Here is an 18339-nt window from a genome sequence, read left to right as displayed (position 1 = left end):
TTAGCCCAGAAGGGACCATTTGAACCTGCTAATCTGACCTGCACAGCACAAAGCAGTGGATTTCCCCCAGTGATTACTGGATGTTTGTCAACTTGCCAGCAGTGAATGTTCACAGGTAATTCCTGCCCCCTGCCAGAGGAGATGAGAATTGTTGACTGTGCACATACATAGATTGTTTGAGTGCTTGTGTTTTTCACTGAGAGTCCCTGCTGAAGGGAAGGAGCCCAGTTCAGTGGGTGTTTGTGAAACATGCTCACTCTTTCTCTCTATGTGTGCCGCTCCCTAATGGAGGTAGTGAGAGCATCTCAATTTGTGTATGTTTATACCTTTGTGTACAGAGAACACATCAACACACACCACATGTTGACTTTCTCTTACTCTTTTATACCCGTTGTATCTTTCCCTGTCTGTGCCGTTACCTTATTTGATTTCTGTTTCACATCATTCCCAGGGCATGTCAGATTATGCAGACCCACATTTTTATTGAATTTGTGTATCACAACAGAATTTTGTGACAATGTATTGTGGGACACTAGGCAGACCTTGCTCTGGATAGGGCATGCGATAGAGATAAATGACCTGAAATCTGTTTAGTTTAATACAATTTTTTATATATTTTGTTCATATTGGATTCACTTTGGGCGAGTCTATAAGTGAATCTGTGAGTGTGTGTGTCTGTGTGAATTTGGCATATGGTGTTCACATTCAATTTACTGTGGAGGGGGGATTGCTGTATGTGAGTTTGTGTTCATGTAAATGCATGTGTCACAGCGGGGATCCAACACTCCATCTAAAACTGGTCTCACTGCACTGTATAGAATCCTCTTCCCCTTTCTGGGGAGCTAGGCGATTAAATAACATTAAAAATCTGCTCCAAAGGGCATTAGTTACACTTATTTTGATTCTATATTGTCGACTTTCTTCCTATCAAGATAAAGAATCATTGTATGTCTGCTGTCCAATATCATTTTATGTTTTCATTATACCCCTCTCCAACCAGAATCCTAACCAGAACCCTGCATTTATTTCTAATCTTATCCCTAATCCTAATTCTATCCTCTAGATTTGTGGATGTCTGTTTTTTAACAGCCTGTCCCACCCACTCCAACTCTTTTGGATCCATGACCAATAGCAACACCCACTAAGGACTGTAGACCTGGAGGAATCAGACACATCACACAGCAGTGTGAGGTTCTCCCCATACAAACATAAGAATGGCCAGACTGAGTCAGACCAAAGGTCCATCCAGCCCAGTGTCCTGTCTTCCAACAGTGGCCAATGCCAGGTGCTCCAGAGGCAATGAACAGAACAGGGAATCATCAAGTGATCCATCCCCTGTCGCCCATTCCCAGCTTCTGGCAAACAGAGGCTAGGGACACTATCCCTGCCCAGTGTGGCTAATAGCCATTGATGGACATATCCTTCATGAACATATCTAGTTCTTTTGTGAACCTTGTTATGGTCTTGGCCTTCACAACATTCTCTGGCAAGGAGTTCCACAGATTGACTATGAATTGTGTGAAGAAGTATTTCCTTTTGTTTGTTTTAAAACTGCTGTCTATTAATTTAATTGGGTGACCCCTGGTTCTTGTGTCTTGTGAAGGAGTACATAACACTTCCCTGTTCACTTTCTCCACACCAGTCAGGATTTTGTAGAACTCTACAATATCCCACTACTCTAGGACCAGATGGGACCAATTGCACCAGAGGGAGGACACCAAGTCCATTAACCAGCTGGAGTCTTCTAGTTGCTCGAAGTTCTGATTAGTGGACTTCAGAAATTCTTTGATTGCTTCAATTAGGCTTAAAAAACGAGCAAGAACTTTACCTTTGCTCAGCCATCATACTTCTGTGTGCAAGATAAGATCAGATTGTTTATCATCAACATCTTCCAACAGGGCCTTAAAAAGTCAGTGTTGCAAAGGCTTCACTCAAATAGAGTTAATTATTTTAATAACAACAAGGAGTCTGGTGGCACCTTAAAGACTAACAGATTTATTTGGGCATAAGCTTTCGTGAGTAAAAACCTCACTTCTTCGGAGGTTTTTACTCACGAAAGCTTATGCCCAAATAAATCTGTTAGTCTTTAAGGTGCCACCAGACTCCTTGTTGTTTTTGTAGATACAGACTAACACGGCTACCCCCTGATATTTTAATAACGACATTCATGACATGTTGAAAAGAAAGAACTTTGGCGCACAAAGCTTCTTGGTGGATAATGCAATGATAAGACATAAAGTTCGGAAAGGATTCATTCTTCTTGCAGAGTGCAGTGAATCCATTGGTGCTGCCCATCATTGCTGGTGCCCCATCAGTGGTGATTGCAGACAGCTTGTGTGGTGGCATATTAATTGATGTTGCCTATGATTTGAATAAATTATAGATGTCCTCATCCTTTGTTCGCCCTTTCATAGGCAATACTGCAGCCCTGGAGTTCTCTGTCCCCAGCAGGCATGGGGCCATGGCTTCTCTCTGGCTTCTGCAGCCCTGGAGTTCTCTGTCCCCGGCAGGCACGGGGCCACGGCTTCTCTCCGGCTTCTCGCGCCTGCCGGGGACAGAGAGCACCGGCGCCCACAGCCTGCAGCCCCGGAGTTCTCTGTCCCGGTCAGACACGGGGCCGCGGCTTCTCTCCCCAGCTGGGCACTAGGCGGGTGCACATACATGCCCCGGAGGGTGTCATGGTGCCCGCGGGCACCGCATTGGGGACCACTGATCTAGAATCAGAGCTTTGTATTTAAACAGGGACCCATTGAGGCAGGGCCATACAGGTAGGATTTGGGGGCGAGAGGTGAAAGTGTCCGGCAAGGAGATTTCAGGTTAAAAGAGGGTGCTCCCTCTGGGACTTGTCCTTTTTTTACAACAGAAGGAGAAAATAAATGTCAGAGTTGAAGAACTCTGCATGGATTGTGTGTGTGTGTGTGTGGGGGGGGGGTATAACAGACACCTCCACGGGAGTTAGGTGGCTAACTCAGGAGCTTTTGAAAATACCACTGGGCGTCTATCTTCATCTTCCAGCACCTCCATATCTTTGAAAATCTGGCCCATGATCTTGAACATTATATCTAAATGCAAGTGTCTTTATTGAGAGTGTTAGCATGAAATTATTATTTTTGTCTAATGGAAAATGGATACAAGGGAATCCTTTTCAACACAATTTACCTGTAGAACTCCTTGTCACATGATATCATTCGGGCTAAGGTTAAAAAACAGGAATATTATTTTCTCGTTATTTTGTATTCATCTACAAACTCAGAAAACAGTCTATTTATCCTGTCATTAACACCCTATGTCAGTGAGCAGTAAATCTGTTGGAGTCAATATGGATTATTGTCCTGTCACTCTATGACCTTTTATATCTCATAGCTTAACACGTGTAATGAAAAATCAGAGGCACTTAGAGGGTTATACATTGTACAGGAGGTCCTAGATATATTGAATACATATGTTTACTGTGGCTTTTTTACTTTTTCTTTTGTAGGAGGCAGACATATATTTTATCACCTGAAGGAATACAGATAGTTTGTGTGCTTGTGTATTTTGAACACAGTTCAGTTCCTTCTAATGTTTTTAAGAGGAGAATTTCTCCTAATTAAGATGCCCACATCCCTCAAAGAACTCAATGGGAACAGAGTCACTAATATATTCCCCATCCATTGTAACTTGTAAATGACTGCACCGGGATAAAGGCCATGGAAAATCAGGTATCATACTGGCTATAGACCAATTAATTAAGGAGGCTAATAGTAGCATGGCAATGTATAGGGCAAGGAGTCGAATACATGTATAACATTTTAAACGTCCCTACACAGCTCTATGACACTGACCAATAGGAATTTGGGCAGCTCAAACTAGCTACAGGAATAAAGGGAAACAAGAAGACTTTTTATCAATACATTAGAAGCAAGAGGAAGACCAAAGACAGGGTAGGCCAATTCTCAGTGAAGAGGGAGAAACAGTAACAGGAAACTTGGAAATGACAGAGATGCTTAATGACTTCTTTGTTTCGGTCTTCACCGAGAAGTCTGAAGGAATGCCTAACCTAGTGAATGCTAATGGGAAGGGGGTAGGTTTAACAGATAAAATAAAAAAAAGATCAAGTTAAAAATCACTTAGAAAAGTTAGATGCCTGCAAGTCACCAGGGCCTGATGAAATGCATCCTAGAATACTCAAGGAGCTAATAGAGGAGGTATCTGAGCCTCTAGCTATTATCTTTGGAAAATTGTGGGAGACAGGAGAGATTCCAGAAGACTGGAAAAGGGCAAATATAGTTCCCATCTATAAAAAGGGAAATAAAAACAACTTAGGAAACTACAGACCAGTTAGTTTAACTTCTGTGCCAGGGAAGATAATGGAGCAGATAATTAAGGAAATCATCTGCAAACACTTGGAAGGTGGTAAGGTGATAGGGAATAGCCAGCATGGATTTGTAAAGAACAAATCATGTCAAACCAATCTGATAGCTTTCTTTGATAGGATAACGAGTTTTGTGTATAAGGGAGAAGCGGTGGATGTCGTATACCGAGACTTTAGTAAGGCATTTGATACGGTCTCGCATGATATTCTTATCTATAAACTAGGCAAATACAACTTAGATGGGGCTACTATAAGGTGGGTGCATAACTGGCTGATAACCATACTCAGAGAGTAGTTATTAATAGTTCCCAATCCTGCTGGAAAGTGGGGTTCTGCAGGGGTCTGTTTTGGGAGCGGCTCTGTTCAATATCTTCATCAACGACTTAGATACTGGCATAGAAAGTATGCTTATTAAGTTTGCAGATGATACAAACTGGGAGGGATTGCAACCGCTTTGGAGGATAGGGTCATAATTCAAAATGTTCTCGACAAATTGGAGAAATGGTCTGAGGTAAACCGGATGAAGTTTAACAAAGACAAATGCAAAGTGCTCCACTTAGGAAGGAACAATCAGTTTCACACATACAGAATGGGAAGAGAGACTGTCTAGGAAGGAGTACGGCAAAAAGAGATCTAGGGGTTATAGTGGACCACAAGCTAAATATGAGTCAACAGTGTGACTGTTGCAAAAAAAGCAAACATGATTCTGGGATGCATTAACAAGTGTGTTGTGAGCAAGACACGAGAAGTCATTCTTCCGCTCTACTCTGCGCTGGTTAGGCCTCAACTGGAGTATTGTGTCCAGTTCTGGGCACCACATTTCAAGAAAGATGTGGAGAAATTGGAGAGGGTCCAGAGAAGGGCAACAAGAATGATTAAAGGTCTTGAGAACATGACCAATGAAGGAAGGCTGAAAGAATTGGTGTCAAGTATCAGAGGGGTAGCCATGTTAGTCTGAATCTGTAAAAAGCAACAGAGGGTCCTGTGGCACCTTTAAGACTAACAGAAGTGTTAAAGCATAAACTTTCGTGGGTGAATGCCCACTTCATCAGATGCATCACTTGCGTCTGATGAAGTGGGTATTCACCCACGAAAGCTTATGCTCCAATACTTCTGTTAGTCTTAAAGGTGCCACAGGACCCTCTGTTGCTTTTGAAAGAATTGGGTTTGTTTAGCTTGGAAAACAGAAGACTGAGAGGGGACATGATAGCAGTTTTCAGGTATCTAAAAGGGTGTCATAAGGAGGAGGGAGAAAACTTGTTCACCTTAGCCTCTAAGCATAGAACAAGAAGCAATGGGCTTAAACTGCAGCAAGGGAGGTCTAGGTTGGACATTAGAAAAAAGTTCCTAACTGTCAGGGTGGTTAAACACTGGAATAAATTGCCTAGGGAGGTTGTAGAATCTCCATCTCTGGAGATATTTAAGAGTAGGTTAGATAAATGTCTATCAGGGATGGTCTAGACAGTATTTGGTCCTCCTATGAGGGCAGGGGACTGGACTCGATGACTTCTCGAGGTCCCTTCCAGTCCTAGAATCTATGAATCTATGCATAGTCAAAGACAATGAGTCCCCTGGTAAGGTGCTAAATCATTAACCCTAATATGTATATGAGGTGCCTGGTGGGTGAGTCAATGTGAAGGATACAATTCATTATTATTGTTATGACTGCCAGAAACAGGGCTGGCTCTAGGATTTTTGCCGCCCAAAGCAAAAACAATTTTGGCCGCCGCCCCCCCACCCTTATTTAATTACCCCACCCCCGGCCCCGCCTCAACTCAGCCCCTTCCCCAAATCCCCAGCCCTGCCTCCTCCCCCCAGGCTCTCAAGCCTAGGAGGGAGGGAGAGATGGAGGGAGGGAGGGGGAGAAGCGGCGCTGCGCCGCAGCCACTCGGAGTCTCCCCCTCCCTCCCAGGTTTGAGAGCCTGGGAGGGAGGGCGAGTAGCGGCGCACGAATCAGCTGTTTCGCGTGCCGTGGCAGCAGCACCGGAGGTGAGCTAGGGCGGCCGGGGCACATTTTTAGGGGCGGCATTCTGGCACCGGCCATGCCGCCCCTAAAAATGTGCTGCCCCAAGCACCAGCTTGTTTTGCTGGTGCCTAGAGCCGGCCCTGGCCAGAAATATCTATTAGGATCATCTATTCTGACCTCCACCATTACAGGGCCCATGATGACGACGACTGATGATGATGAAGTCGATCATGCTACTGAGGTGAAGGAGTGTGGTCTGTAGGATGGAGCACTAGACTGGGACAGATTACCTTGGTGCTGTTACTGCCTTCGCTACTTGCATTCTGAGTGACAGTGGGCAAGTCCCTTCTCCTCCCAATGCCTCATTTTCCCCATCTGTGAAACAGGGTGTGGTTGTGTAATGGGGCAGCTGCCCCACTCCAGGAGCGAAAGCAGATGAGGGAGTTGCTGACCACAGGTGTGGCTAGCTCACTCAGGGCCCAGCTGGCCCTGATAAGAGGGTCGTGGGGCCAGGAGACAGAGGAGTGGGAAGGGCTGGCTGCCTGAGAGGAAGGCACCTGAGGTGGAGCAGTGCTGGGGAAGGGCAATAGGAGCTGGGGAGCTCCAGCCTGGTAAAGCCCCAGGCTGCAGGCCTTGGTGAAGGCCTACAAAGGTACTGGGGCTGCAGAGGTGCAGCCCGGGAATAGGCAGAGGCAGCTGGTCCAACCCCCTCGCCAATGATGATTGGCCATTATAGATGAAAGTCTGCCGCAGGGAGTGGGGGTAGATGACGACTGGCAGTAGACACCGAGGCAAGGTGGGTGTAGAGGGTTGGGGGTTCCCCTGCGAGGGGAGATCCAGGTTCAGGGGATACTGCAGGGGGGCAGAACCCTGAGGAAAGGTGCACCAGGGTCTGGGAGGGACACGGGGGCCTTCAGCAGGTGAGACACCAGCCAGAGGGAGGCGCTCCAAGGCTGAAAAAGAGCTAAGTCCTGGACAACCAGCAGGAGGCGCCATGCCGGTGAGTCTCACCTCGCTACAGGTACAAAGAGAGCACCTGCGAGATAAGATCTGGTATAAGGGCTTGGAGTACGGCCTAAGGCCTGAACTAAAGTCAGGCCCTGAGAATATAAATCAAAGTTAGCAAGAGTCTATGAGCAAAAGTCAGGCTCTGTTGCCCATATGCTCAGGGTTTAGCTCAGGGGTGGGCAAACTTTTTGGCCTGAGGGCCACATCGGGGTTGCAAAACTGTATGGAGGGCCGGGTAGGGAAGGCTGTGCCTCCCCAAACAGCCCCCTCCCACTTCCCACACCCTGACTGCCCACCTCAGAACCTCTGACCCATCCAACCCCTTGCTCCTTGTCCCCAGACTGCCCCCTCCTGAGAACCCCGCCCCTAACCTCCCCGGGACCCCACCCCCTAGCCAACTCCCAGTCCTCTGACTCCTATCCACACCCCTGCCCCCTCACAGGCCCCCTGTATCTTTCAAAGACAGGTTATCAAAACAGGGTGTGAGTATTAACCAAAGTTTTGCAGCACATAATACTGTATTACCATGTGTATCTCTTGAATAACTGTGATACAATTATAATTTTGTAACTCTGACTATTTTTCCATTTGCTTACTATTTCATTGATCTTAATAAAAAGCCTTTATGATTATATCTGTTTCCCCCTCTTGCGCCCAAGGCAGGACTGTTTTGCTTGTGTCATTGCTGCCCCCATGCAGCAGGTGCGGGAAGTTCCGCAGCTCTGGTTTTTGTATTAGCATCGACAGTGTTAGTGTCATTGTGTGTCTCACACAGTGATACCGGGCGGTGTCCTCAGGCTTCAGGACGGTCATTTGCAGATACAGCAGGTTGTTGGGATTGTCCCTGGAGATGGTGAATCGCCCTTGAACAGCCGGGGTATACCACTGGCTCGATCCAGCCTCGTTAATTTCAGCCACCAACTCCAGACCCTTCCCGGGAGCCTGTCGGACCCAGCTCATGTAGTAGCTGCTGAAGGCAGGGCCGGCTCCAGGCACCAGCTTACCAAGCAGGTGCTTGGGGCGGCAACTCCAGAGAGGAGCGGCACGTCCAACTGTTCGGTGGCAATTCGGCGGCCGGTCCCACACTCCCGCTTGGAGCGAAGGACCTTCCGCCGAATTGCCACCGCAGATCGCGATCGCGATTTTGTTTGTTTGTTTTGTTTTGTTTGGCTGCTTGGGGCGGCCAAAACCCTGGAGCTGAAGGTGAACCCGGAGGCTTTGCAGGAGAGGTAGAGAGAGTCTCCGGGCTTTTTCACATCCCCTCTGGACTCCACCAGCTGCACCTAGGACCCGACACCTGGGAATAAAGAGAGGTTGTTAATATTGATATAAAAGCAGAGATAAGAAAATATTCTTCTAACTCTGTCAGTCATTCAGAGGAAGGAAATACCTTCCAAAGCTGCTGCAGCGAAAAGTAAAAGGAGCACAAATCTCATTTTTCCTGGTGCTGGAGGGGAAAGTTCTCAGGGGACTGGCTGGTAACTGCACAGACCCAGGGGGCTGCAGACTGTCTCTCTGACTGCAGACTGGGCGGGGACAGGGACAGATTTAAACAAGAAACGAACTCCCGCATTTGCATATCTCCCTCCTTAAAAGAGACACAGACTCTTACCCTAGTAATTTGAGTTATTAAATATTGGTCTAGACCAGGGATCGGCAACCTTTGGCACGCGTTCACCAGGGTAAGCACCTGGGGCCAGTTTGTTTGCCGCAGTTCACCACTCCAGGCCAATGGGGGCGGCGGGAAGTGGCGGCCAGCACATCCCTTGGTCCGCGCCGCTTCCCGCCGCCCCCATTGGCCTGGATCTGCGAACCGCAGCCAGTGGGAGCCCTGATTGGCCGAACCTGTGGATGTAGCAGGTGGCCACCAGGGGCTTTCCCTGGCGAGCCTTGTGCCAAAGGTTGCTGATCCCTGGTCTAGACAGTCCCTTGCTATGTGCTGTGCAGCGTCTGGGCAGCCGGATCCTGCTGACACTTTTACCGGGGAGGAATGAAGTGATCCCCCCATCCCTAAACACCATCGTATGGCCTGACAGAGCGTGTTTTGGGTGGTGCAGTGCAGGACACCCCTTGTTCTTCATGGCCCTGGGATCAGAGTGTTGGAGACAAAAGTTTTGGCAGGAGAACGGGGGCGGTGCACGTGAGACTCTCTGGGTCCAAGAGGAAATGAAGGCTCGCTTGCTTAAAATTCAAGGATTGTCCAATTTAGGATGGGACTTTCACAGAAGGATTAAGGGAGCATTGGGCTCTATATTATTCAGTAGAAGCCGCATTCTGTGTCCTTCCTGCCTCCGGTCTCTCTCCAACCCGGGGTCTTTTTCTTCTTCTGCATCAGCCTGTCGCTGAGCAAATCCAGTGACCCCCATCTTAGAACCCTGGGTCACGTGACTGTCCCCACTGACCGGAGTGTCAGCGCTGGGCTGAGTGATGTCATCAAGGGCTGAGGGGTGGGGCCAGTTATCTCCATGGTTACATCTTGTGGGTTGAGATGTCTCAGCTCCACCCACTGACACCAGCTGAGACTCAGGGCTTTGATTTACTGATGTCAGTTGGATGAAAAGAAACCCTGAGTCCCTTTGGAAAGTCCCGGTGGTGCCACATTCCCAGGCTCAGCGGAGTGGGGTTTATTCAGGCACTGGGTGATCTCTGCCCCACAGCCCCGCCCGGACTCTGAATGGCCCATTTGCATATCTCAGCCTCCAACTCTCTGTGCCTCAGTCTCCCCTTTCTGAACCAGGGGCTGGGATAGTTCCCGGGCTCCCGACGGCATTGTGGGGACAAAGGCAATAACCGCTTGTGAAAGGCGGAGATGCCACGGTGAGGGGCCCCACATCAGTTATAATGAACTAATCACCTTCCGCTGCATTAATGTGATAAACATCCCAGTTTGCTGAAAGGGCCAGAGCCTCCCTGGTGTAAATCAGGAGTAACTCGAGTCTTGCGGAAGCTGTTGCAGTGACTTTACACTAGCAGAGGATTTGGCCCCAGGAGCAATTTGCTGCATCGCTGGGTCTGATGCAAAACCCATCGCGCTTGTCCCCTTTACACTGACAGACGCAGTCCTGTGAGTCTGACACAGAGACGGGCCCGGGAAAGCAAACGTGCCGGGTCTCCGAGGGGAGAGCGACTCAGAACAGGACTCACTCCGGATTGGGGTTCACAGATGAAGCGAGGGATCTCTGCACCGCAGGCCCAGCAGGGCTCTGGCTAGGAAGGGGAGACACATTGCCCGGGAGTGGAAGGGTTAAAACTGACGGGAGATTTGTGTTACATTCACCTGGTTTCCCAGTCTCCTGTCCGAGCCCGAAGCGGTGTGTGTGTCACTGCTGCCCCCGCACGGCTGCCAGGAGAAAGGCGATTCCGCAGCCTGGGTTTTTGTATGATCACAAACCGGTTTCGTTTCACTGTGTCTCCCGCACAGTAATAGCGGGCGGTGTCCTCGGGCTTCAGGCCGGTCATTTGCAGATACAGCTCACTCTTGGAATTATCCCTGGAGATGGTGAATCGGCCTTTCACTGAATCAGCGTAGTACGTAGAGGTGGTTTGAATTTGAGCGACCCACTCCAGCCCCTTCCCAGGAGCCTGACGGACCCAGTTCATGTCGTAGCTGCTGAAGGTGAACCCGGAGGCTTTGCAGGAGAGGCGGAGAGAGTCTCCAGGCTTTTTCACATCCCCTCCAGACTCCACCAGCACTTGGGACCGGACACCTGAGAATAAAGACGGGCCTTTAATATCGGTATAAAAACAGCTGTAACACAATATTCTTCTAACTCTGCCAGTTACTCAGAGGAGGAAAATACCTTCCAAAGCTGCTACAGTGAAAATTACAAGGAGCAAAAATCCCATTTTCCTGGGTGCTGGAGGGGAAAGTTCTCAGGGGACTGGCTGGTAACTGCACAGACCCAGGGGCTGCAGATTGTATCTCCGGGTGCAGCCTGGGCAGAGAGAGGCACCGATTTAAACAGCAAATTGTCTCCCTCATTTGCATGCCCCCCCTTTATAAGAGACACACACTCCTGCTGCCAGTCATCTGACTGACTCGCCCTAGGGCTCCGGGTGCAGGAGTCAGACTGTCCCGTCCTGTGTGTCTGTGCAGCGCTGGGCACAGGGCGCTGGGGTCCCCCTGACACTTTCGGACCCCTGGGAGGAATGACCAGCTCCCTGCAGTGACTGTATTTCCTCACCCAGGAACTGAGGGCCTGGCTATTGTGAGGTGACATTGGGGATTGGGGGGAGTCCGCTCTGGAGCCCCGTTCCACGCGCACAAGGGCCATGTAACTTCTGGTCGGGGGGGGTCAGTGTCTGGGGAGGGGTCGTGTCCCAGGGATCCATTGGGCTGGGCCACCCGCTGGAGAGGGAAGATTTCCCAGGGCGCTGGGAGGGATTTGGGGGAAGCCCCTTTCCCTTCCCGGCAGTGACCAGCTAGATTGAAATGATCCATGACACTAGGGACGTGATCTGAGGAAGTCTGGCTCGTGCTTTGGACCAGGTCTGGGCCCCGCTTGTGGGTGCAGGTGGGAGAAGCTGAGGGTGGGGGGGGAGCCTAGGGACAGAGTTAAGGTTTTGCAGTAGAGCTGCCCTGAGTTTAGTGGGCCGAGAGCGGCGTGTCTGGGAGTTTTTCTTTAGGGGAGAGTCGAGGGAGGATTCAGGCTACAGTGAAAGAAGATTATTCTGCTCGGCTGATATTTATATTCGTGTTTATATTCCTGTTCCCAGTCACACTCCACTTCCCATTTACACTCGGATTGTAAACTCGGTGGGACTGAGAGAGGTTTTATGGTCTGTGTTTGTACCGTGCCTAGGACTATGGGATCCTAGACTATCATTAAGAACATAACAATGGCCAGACTGGGTGAGACCAAAGGTCCATCTAGCCCAGTATCCTGTCTTCCGACAGTGGCCAATGCCAGGTGCCCCAGAGGGAATGAACAGAACAGGGAATCACCGAGTGATCCACCCCCTGTCACCCATTCCCAATTTCTGGAGACCCTAGGCACGAGGCCCAAACCAGCACCAAATCTGTCACCGCTAAGCATCATCATCCAGATCATTTACTTAGTTAATTATTAAAAAATATTTCCATTACCACTTACTTTCAGACAAGTATCAGGATTCACACTGAAACACAGATCTCCATTCCAATTACCACTCATGTTCCCTTTCATATCCCCACACTCATTCACACATACTGGAGAGAGAGAGAGAGAGAGAGAGAGAGAGAATGTTCTCGGGGAATGTTCCATAGACAGTTACATTGAATGACACTCAGACGATGAGGGTGGGTGGGTGGCTGGCTCCATAATGCGCCATGGTCCTAGGCTCTCAGACTGGCTGGAGACCAGTTCAGTGATGAGGCTAATAGAAGGGAGACAATGTACAGGGCAGGAAGTCAAATAAATCTATAAACAGACACTGCACAGCTCTATGGCATTGACCAACAGGGATTTGGGGAACAGCCTTGTTCCCTTTTATAGCTGCCTGGGTTTGTGTTTTCACCTCTCCTGCTTTCTATCCCCACACGGGAACTGAGAGGTGAACATGGGACTATTTGGGCTTCTGTTCGGCAGATAATAATTCCTTTTAACCCATATCAATGTGTGTAATAGAATATTTGGTGTGACATTATCTGATCAGAATATGACCATGTAGATCGTCGTTGCAACCACTATTATATATTTGCAGCAAATCTTGTAGATGGGCATCTTCCATGTCCATTGTCAACCAAGTGTTTCTGGATGAACCACTTAATTTGACCAGTCCCTTCAAGTTGTGCTGGCTAGTTATCTTGTGGGCAGTACCCCAAGAGCCCACATTTGAAATCCAAGTATAGAGCCAATATTTATATCTTCAAATACAAAAATGATACATGCATACAGATAGCATAATCAGAACCAGCAAATCATAACCTTTTCATAGACACCTCACTCCACAGCCTTTGTACAATACTCAATACAATACAATAAAAAAAATAATCACTGAAATAGCCACCGGTGCTCCAGGCAGCGCAGTAAGGGGGCAGAGAGAAGGGGGGGTCGGATAGAGGGCAGGGAAGTTCAGGGGGGTGAATAGGGGTCGGGGCGGTCAGAGGGCGGGGAACATGGGGTTGAAAGGGGGCCCATGCTGGTTCCCGCAGCCCGCATTGGCCTGGACCAGCGAACCGCGGCCAGTGGGAGCCGCGATCTGCTGAACCAGTGGACATGGCAGATAAACAAACCGGCCTGGCCCACCAGGGGCTTTCCCCGGGGAGCTGCGTGCCAAAGGTTGCCAATCCCTGGTCTAGTTAGTGTGGGACAGGCTGTGGCCAGAAAGCAGAGCTACGGGAGTGGGGTGAACCCCTGTGGTGGGACCCTAGAGTGAGATGGAGCCTGAGATAGAGTTTGTGAGGGTCAGAGAATTAGCTAGAAACCCATGAGGGGTGGAAGCTGGTTTAAGTGGCACTTGGACTCCCAGTGGGAAAAGCCTAGGGAACAAGTACCCTCTCAAGGGGAGGAACTGATGTCAAACCCAGAAGGTGGGGAAGGACCTCTGGTTCAGCACTGCCCCTGGGAAGGGACTGAATTGTTGTGTGATGGGCTGAGACCAGGAGGCCCAGTGGGAGAACCTGGACAAGACACTGGCTGGGACTGGCCCTTGAGGCTGAGAAGGGGCCAGCAGAGGGGTGTAAGAGGAGCCGTCCCCTGCCATTCCCCATCTGGGCAGGTGAGGCTGCCCTAGAGGTAACATGCATGTGTAGAGGAGAGTTAGGGGCTTGATACTGGGATGTAAAAAAGCCAGCACACTGAGCAGGGAGCTTCCTGACCTATCCCCTAGGAGATGCTGAGGAGAGGTTGGGTCCTAAGTCCCACCTGTTAAAGGGAGTTAGGTGCCTCAGCTGTTACTTAACTCCCCTCCCAAAACCCTTGTGTCAGAGAAGGATTTGTTGGTGCTTCCCTTAACTTTTATCCTAGTGGTTACAGCACTTGCCTGGGACATGGTGGAGCCAGGGTCATTACCCATCCCCCCCCCCCCCCCCCCCCACACACACACCTGATGTGGGAGCAGGGATTTGAGCCCACATCTTCCACTGTCAGGGGAGGGTGACATAGGGGTACAGACACCCCCATTCCCTTTCAGGCCTAAAGAGTATTAATTTATTCACAGTGGAACAGCTTCAGTGGGAGAAATTGAAAGACCCCTCCCCAAAATACCCCATATCCTGGTGCTCAGGGCATTTACTCAGGACAGTTTTCCTGCTGTGACAGGTGACTGTCAAATTTCAAATTTTGAGAAGTGATTTAGGAGCCAGAAAAAATCTATTTACCGTGAGATTTAAGTGAATGAGTTGGTCTAGATGTGGTTTGTGTCACTGTGTCTCTAGCACAGTAATACGTGGCTGTGTCATCGGTTCTCAGGCTGCCCGGCTGTAGATAGGCCGTGCTTATGGAGGTGTCCCTGGTGATGGTGAATCGCCCCTGGAAGGCCTGGGCAGAGCCAGTGCTACCACTACACTGGGACTGATATATCCTATCCCCTCAAGTCCTTTCCCAGGAGCCTGCCGTACCCAGTTAAGGTAATAGCTGGTAAAGGTGTAGCCAGCGGTTTTACACGTCACCCTCACAGGCTCTCCAGGCTTCTTGATTTCAGCCCCGGACTGGGTCAGCTGGATCTGGGAGCTGACACCTGTAAATAAACAACAATAAAAACCCAGTTAATGCCATTATTTTCCTCCTCTTCCCAGGTTTATCCAAGTCCTTCCATTGCCCTCCTCACGGCAGTACCTGATCTGCTTGTTTGTAATACCGAATTTATCCACACCGCACTGCTGGGAAGGAATGAAGTACAGTTATGTCCAATTTGCATATGGGAAACTGAGGCACAGACACAGGCTCAGGTTTTTCAAAGCTATCAGAGAGTTCTGACACCTCGTTTCCTTTATTAAAGATGAATGACAATTGGGAATCAAAATCTTCTTGATGGCTTTAAAATTCCATGCTGTGTGATTTGTTCCAAGCTATAGGATTTAGAATCCAGAATTCCTGTATTCCACTGCTACATCATAACCTTAAAACCATCTTTCCTGTCCTAGCCCAGCTGTCCTAACCAGACACCTGCAGGTTCCTTCCACTCACCTGAGAAAGCTGCCAAAAAGAACAAGACCCCCAGACAGATCATTTTCATTTTCCACAACGACCTGATGGGCCGCAAAGCAGTAACCCTTCCCCTGCTGCCAGCTCTTCGGTGAGGGTCACCTGCTCTCCTTTATCACTCAGTTTTCCTACTTCATTTGTATGTGGGCATTGCTAAATCATTTGACTAAACCTCAGCTTCACCCGCCTTTAGAAATAAAGGACCTCAGAGTTTAGAGGGACACTGTCATGGAGGACGCTAGAGCATATTATTAAAAATTGGCCCCCAATCCAGGAAAACACTAAAGCACTTGGACATCAGGGGGGACTTCAGTTTGAGCTTAAAGATAATTGGTAAACTCATGTGTTAAGATGCCTAATACTGGGCTATCAAAATGTAACTCCCAATGGGTATGAAACTGAAATAACATCGGATCAGTGACTCTATAAACACTAGCCCTCTTCACTGGTGAAATATGTATGTGGGCTGTGATTTCCAAAACCTCCGAGGAGCGCTGGGTACTCAATTCCTGCTGATTGGAAAGGGATTTGGGTGAGCAAACCCTCACTTTGAACATTCCAGCCTTCAGTGTTGGGGACAATAATTCCCTGTGATTGTTCCCGGGTTCAGTGTTTGGGAAAAAATGTTTCATAATCGAACATGACACTTTGCTGCCCCCATGTGAGTCTGATAAACATAGAAACTATTTTCCCCTCTTCTTCCTTTAGGTTAATGGCGGGGGATTTTCCTTTGACGGCTGATTTGGTTCTAGAACTGTTTCCAGGGGTTTTCACTGACCTGCAGAAAGTCCATCCGTCTGCCTAGTCACAAGAAATCTCTCTCTGAAGCGCCTTTCGCTACTGTTATCTGGAAGCTTGCTGTACTAAGAAGGATCGGTGTGAAGTCAATGAGAAGGTTTGATATGAACAGTCAGTGAGCAGGTGTTATGATGTTGTAGGTATGTGTTATCCACAAACAGGAGGTGAGACTCAATGGTTGTAAAGTTCTGACCTGGCCCTTGGTTGTATAAATCAAGGGCGTCCTCTTTAATATATTAAGTTTGTAGGAATGTTTGTAGGTGGCTATTTAGGCTCAGAATTTCAAAGCCACCAAAGTGAGCTGGAATCTCAAATTGTGCATCAAACTTCTTTAGGCACCTTGAGGGGAAAAAAATCATTCTTAATCCTGAGCAAGTGACAGCCTTTCTCTGTGCTGTCACCAGGGGGTTTGCATGGCTGTGAGTGGATTTCTTCTCACTGTGCCTCTCGCGCAGTAATACCGGGCGGTGTCTTCAGTCTTCAGGCCGGTCATTTGCAGATACAGCAGGTTGTTGGGATTGTCCCTGGAGATGGTGAATTGTTCTTTGACCCAGTCTGTATAGTAGATTTCTCCCGAATCAGACCTAATCCAGGCTACCCACTGCAGCCCTTTCCCGGGAGCCTGACACACCTAGTTCATCCAGGAGCTGCTGAAAGTGAACCCAGACGCTTTGCAGGAGAGTTTTAGGGACTCTCCTGGTTTCTTGAGTCTGCCAGCAGACTCCACCAGCTCCACATCACACCGGACACCTGGGAACACAAAACATACCAGTAATGTACCCAAGACATACGTACAATATAGAATGTAACTGTTTATTGAGATAACCTAAGGGAACAAGAAGGCACCTGAGAGAACAGACATCAAGAAAAGAAATCTCCATGGGGATAGCATAATGATGCACCAAGAGAAATAGCCGCAGGGGCTGTAGAAAGGGGTGTAGTTTGGAAAGTAACTCTAGGCACCCGGGCTTTAAACAGGCGGCTTCCGCCCTGAATTTGCATGGCTTGTTTGTGGTGTATAAAGAGTAACTGGATGGGCTTATGGTAAAAGCACTAGACTCAGGGTTGGTCTATACATACATCGTTGGAGCGGCGAACAGCAGAGGCTAACAGCGGGAGTTTGCCTGGGAGCTGTCCGAGAGGAGGTACGCTAAGTGCTGCATTAGGGGGGCTGTGTTGGTGAGTATCTGAGTGTCTGCTGCTGGGACAGTTGGTCAGTTTGACCGTGTGCTTGATTGCTTGCTTGTTTGTTTGAAAAGTGTGAATTGGGAGTGCTTTGTTCCAGCTGGGCCTTGAGTGGGCCTGACTGGTATATAAGGGCAGTCAGCGGCGAACCAGCTGAGCGGCGAACAGCAGAGGCTAACAGCGGGAGTTTGCCTGGGAGCTGTCCGAGAGGAGGTACGCTAAGTGCTGCATTAGGGGGGCTGTGTTGGTGAGTATCTGAGTGTCTGCTGCTGGGACAGTTGGTCAGTTTGACCGTGTGCTTGATTGCTTGCTTGTTTGTTTGAAAAGTGTGAATTGGGAGTGCTTTGTTCCAGCTGGGCCTTGAGTGGGCCTGACTGGTATATAAGGGCAGTCAGCAGCGAACCAGCTGAGCGGCGAACAGCAGAGGCTAACAGCGGGAGTTCGCCTAGGGAGAGCGCACTGAGGCTTTCATCTGCAGGTTTCTCCGAGTAGTTCCTGCAACAGTTGAGGAAGCTCCTAAGAGGACGGTGATATGGAAGGTGAGCGATCAGCTGTTGTAACCTGCACAGGTTGTGCCATGTTTGTCTTTCTTCCACAGGAGAGAAGCGACTTTGTCTGCACAAAGTGCAAGCTGGTCTCCATATTGGAGGAGAAGGTTCGAGGGCTGGAGAAACAAGTATCAACTCTGCGTTGCATAAGGGAAAATGAAGATTTCCTGGACAGACGTCAGGAGATGCTTCTACGGCCACAATGTTCTGAAGATTCAGAGCAGGCGCAGCAGGGACAGAAGGATTGTGAGGAGGTTTGGCAGCATGTGACCTCCAGAAGAAGAAAGAGGAGCGTCCATGCACCAGCAATGGAGATACAGGTGAGGAATCGTTTCCATGTTCTCTCTACAGGTG

The 18339-nt window shown here is 49.0% G+C and overlaps 2 gene segments (V, D, J or C); both read right to left on the bottom strand.

Moving 5' to 3' along the window:
* Nucleotides 1-10601: 10601 nt before the first annotated feature.
* On the bottom strand, nt 10602-11249 carry LOC128846221 (Ig heavy chain V region 3-like). The segment is given in 2 exon segments: nt 10602-11035; nt 11129-11249. Coding segments are annotated over 2 exon segments (480 nt in total).
* Nucleotides 11250-12507: 1258 nt separating this feature from the next.
* On the bottom strand, nt 12508-15485 carry LOC128846220 (immunoglobulin heavy variable 1-8-like). The segment is given in 3 exon segments: nt 12508-12516; nt 14675-14987; nt 15437-15485. Coding segments are annotated over 3 exon segments (371 nt in total).
* Nucleotides 15486-18339: the final 2854 nt, after the last annotated feature.

The sequence above is a fragment of the Malaclemys terrapin genome, chromosome 12 (genome assembly GCF_027887155.1).
Source record: "Malaclemys terrapin pileata isolate rMalTer1 chromosome 12, rMalTer1.hap1, whole genome shotgun sequence".
Taxonomy (NCBI): Eukaryota; Metazoa; Chordata; order Testudines; family Emydidae; genus Malaclemys; species Malaclemys terrapin.
Note: the sequence above shows the minus strand (reverse complement) of the source record. Positions and strands in the feature narration are given on the sequence as shown.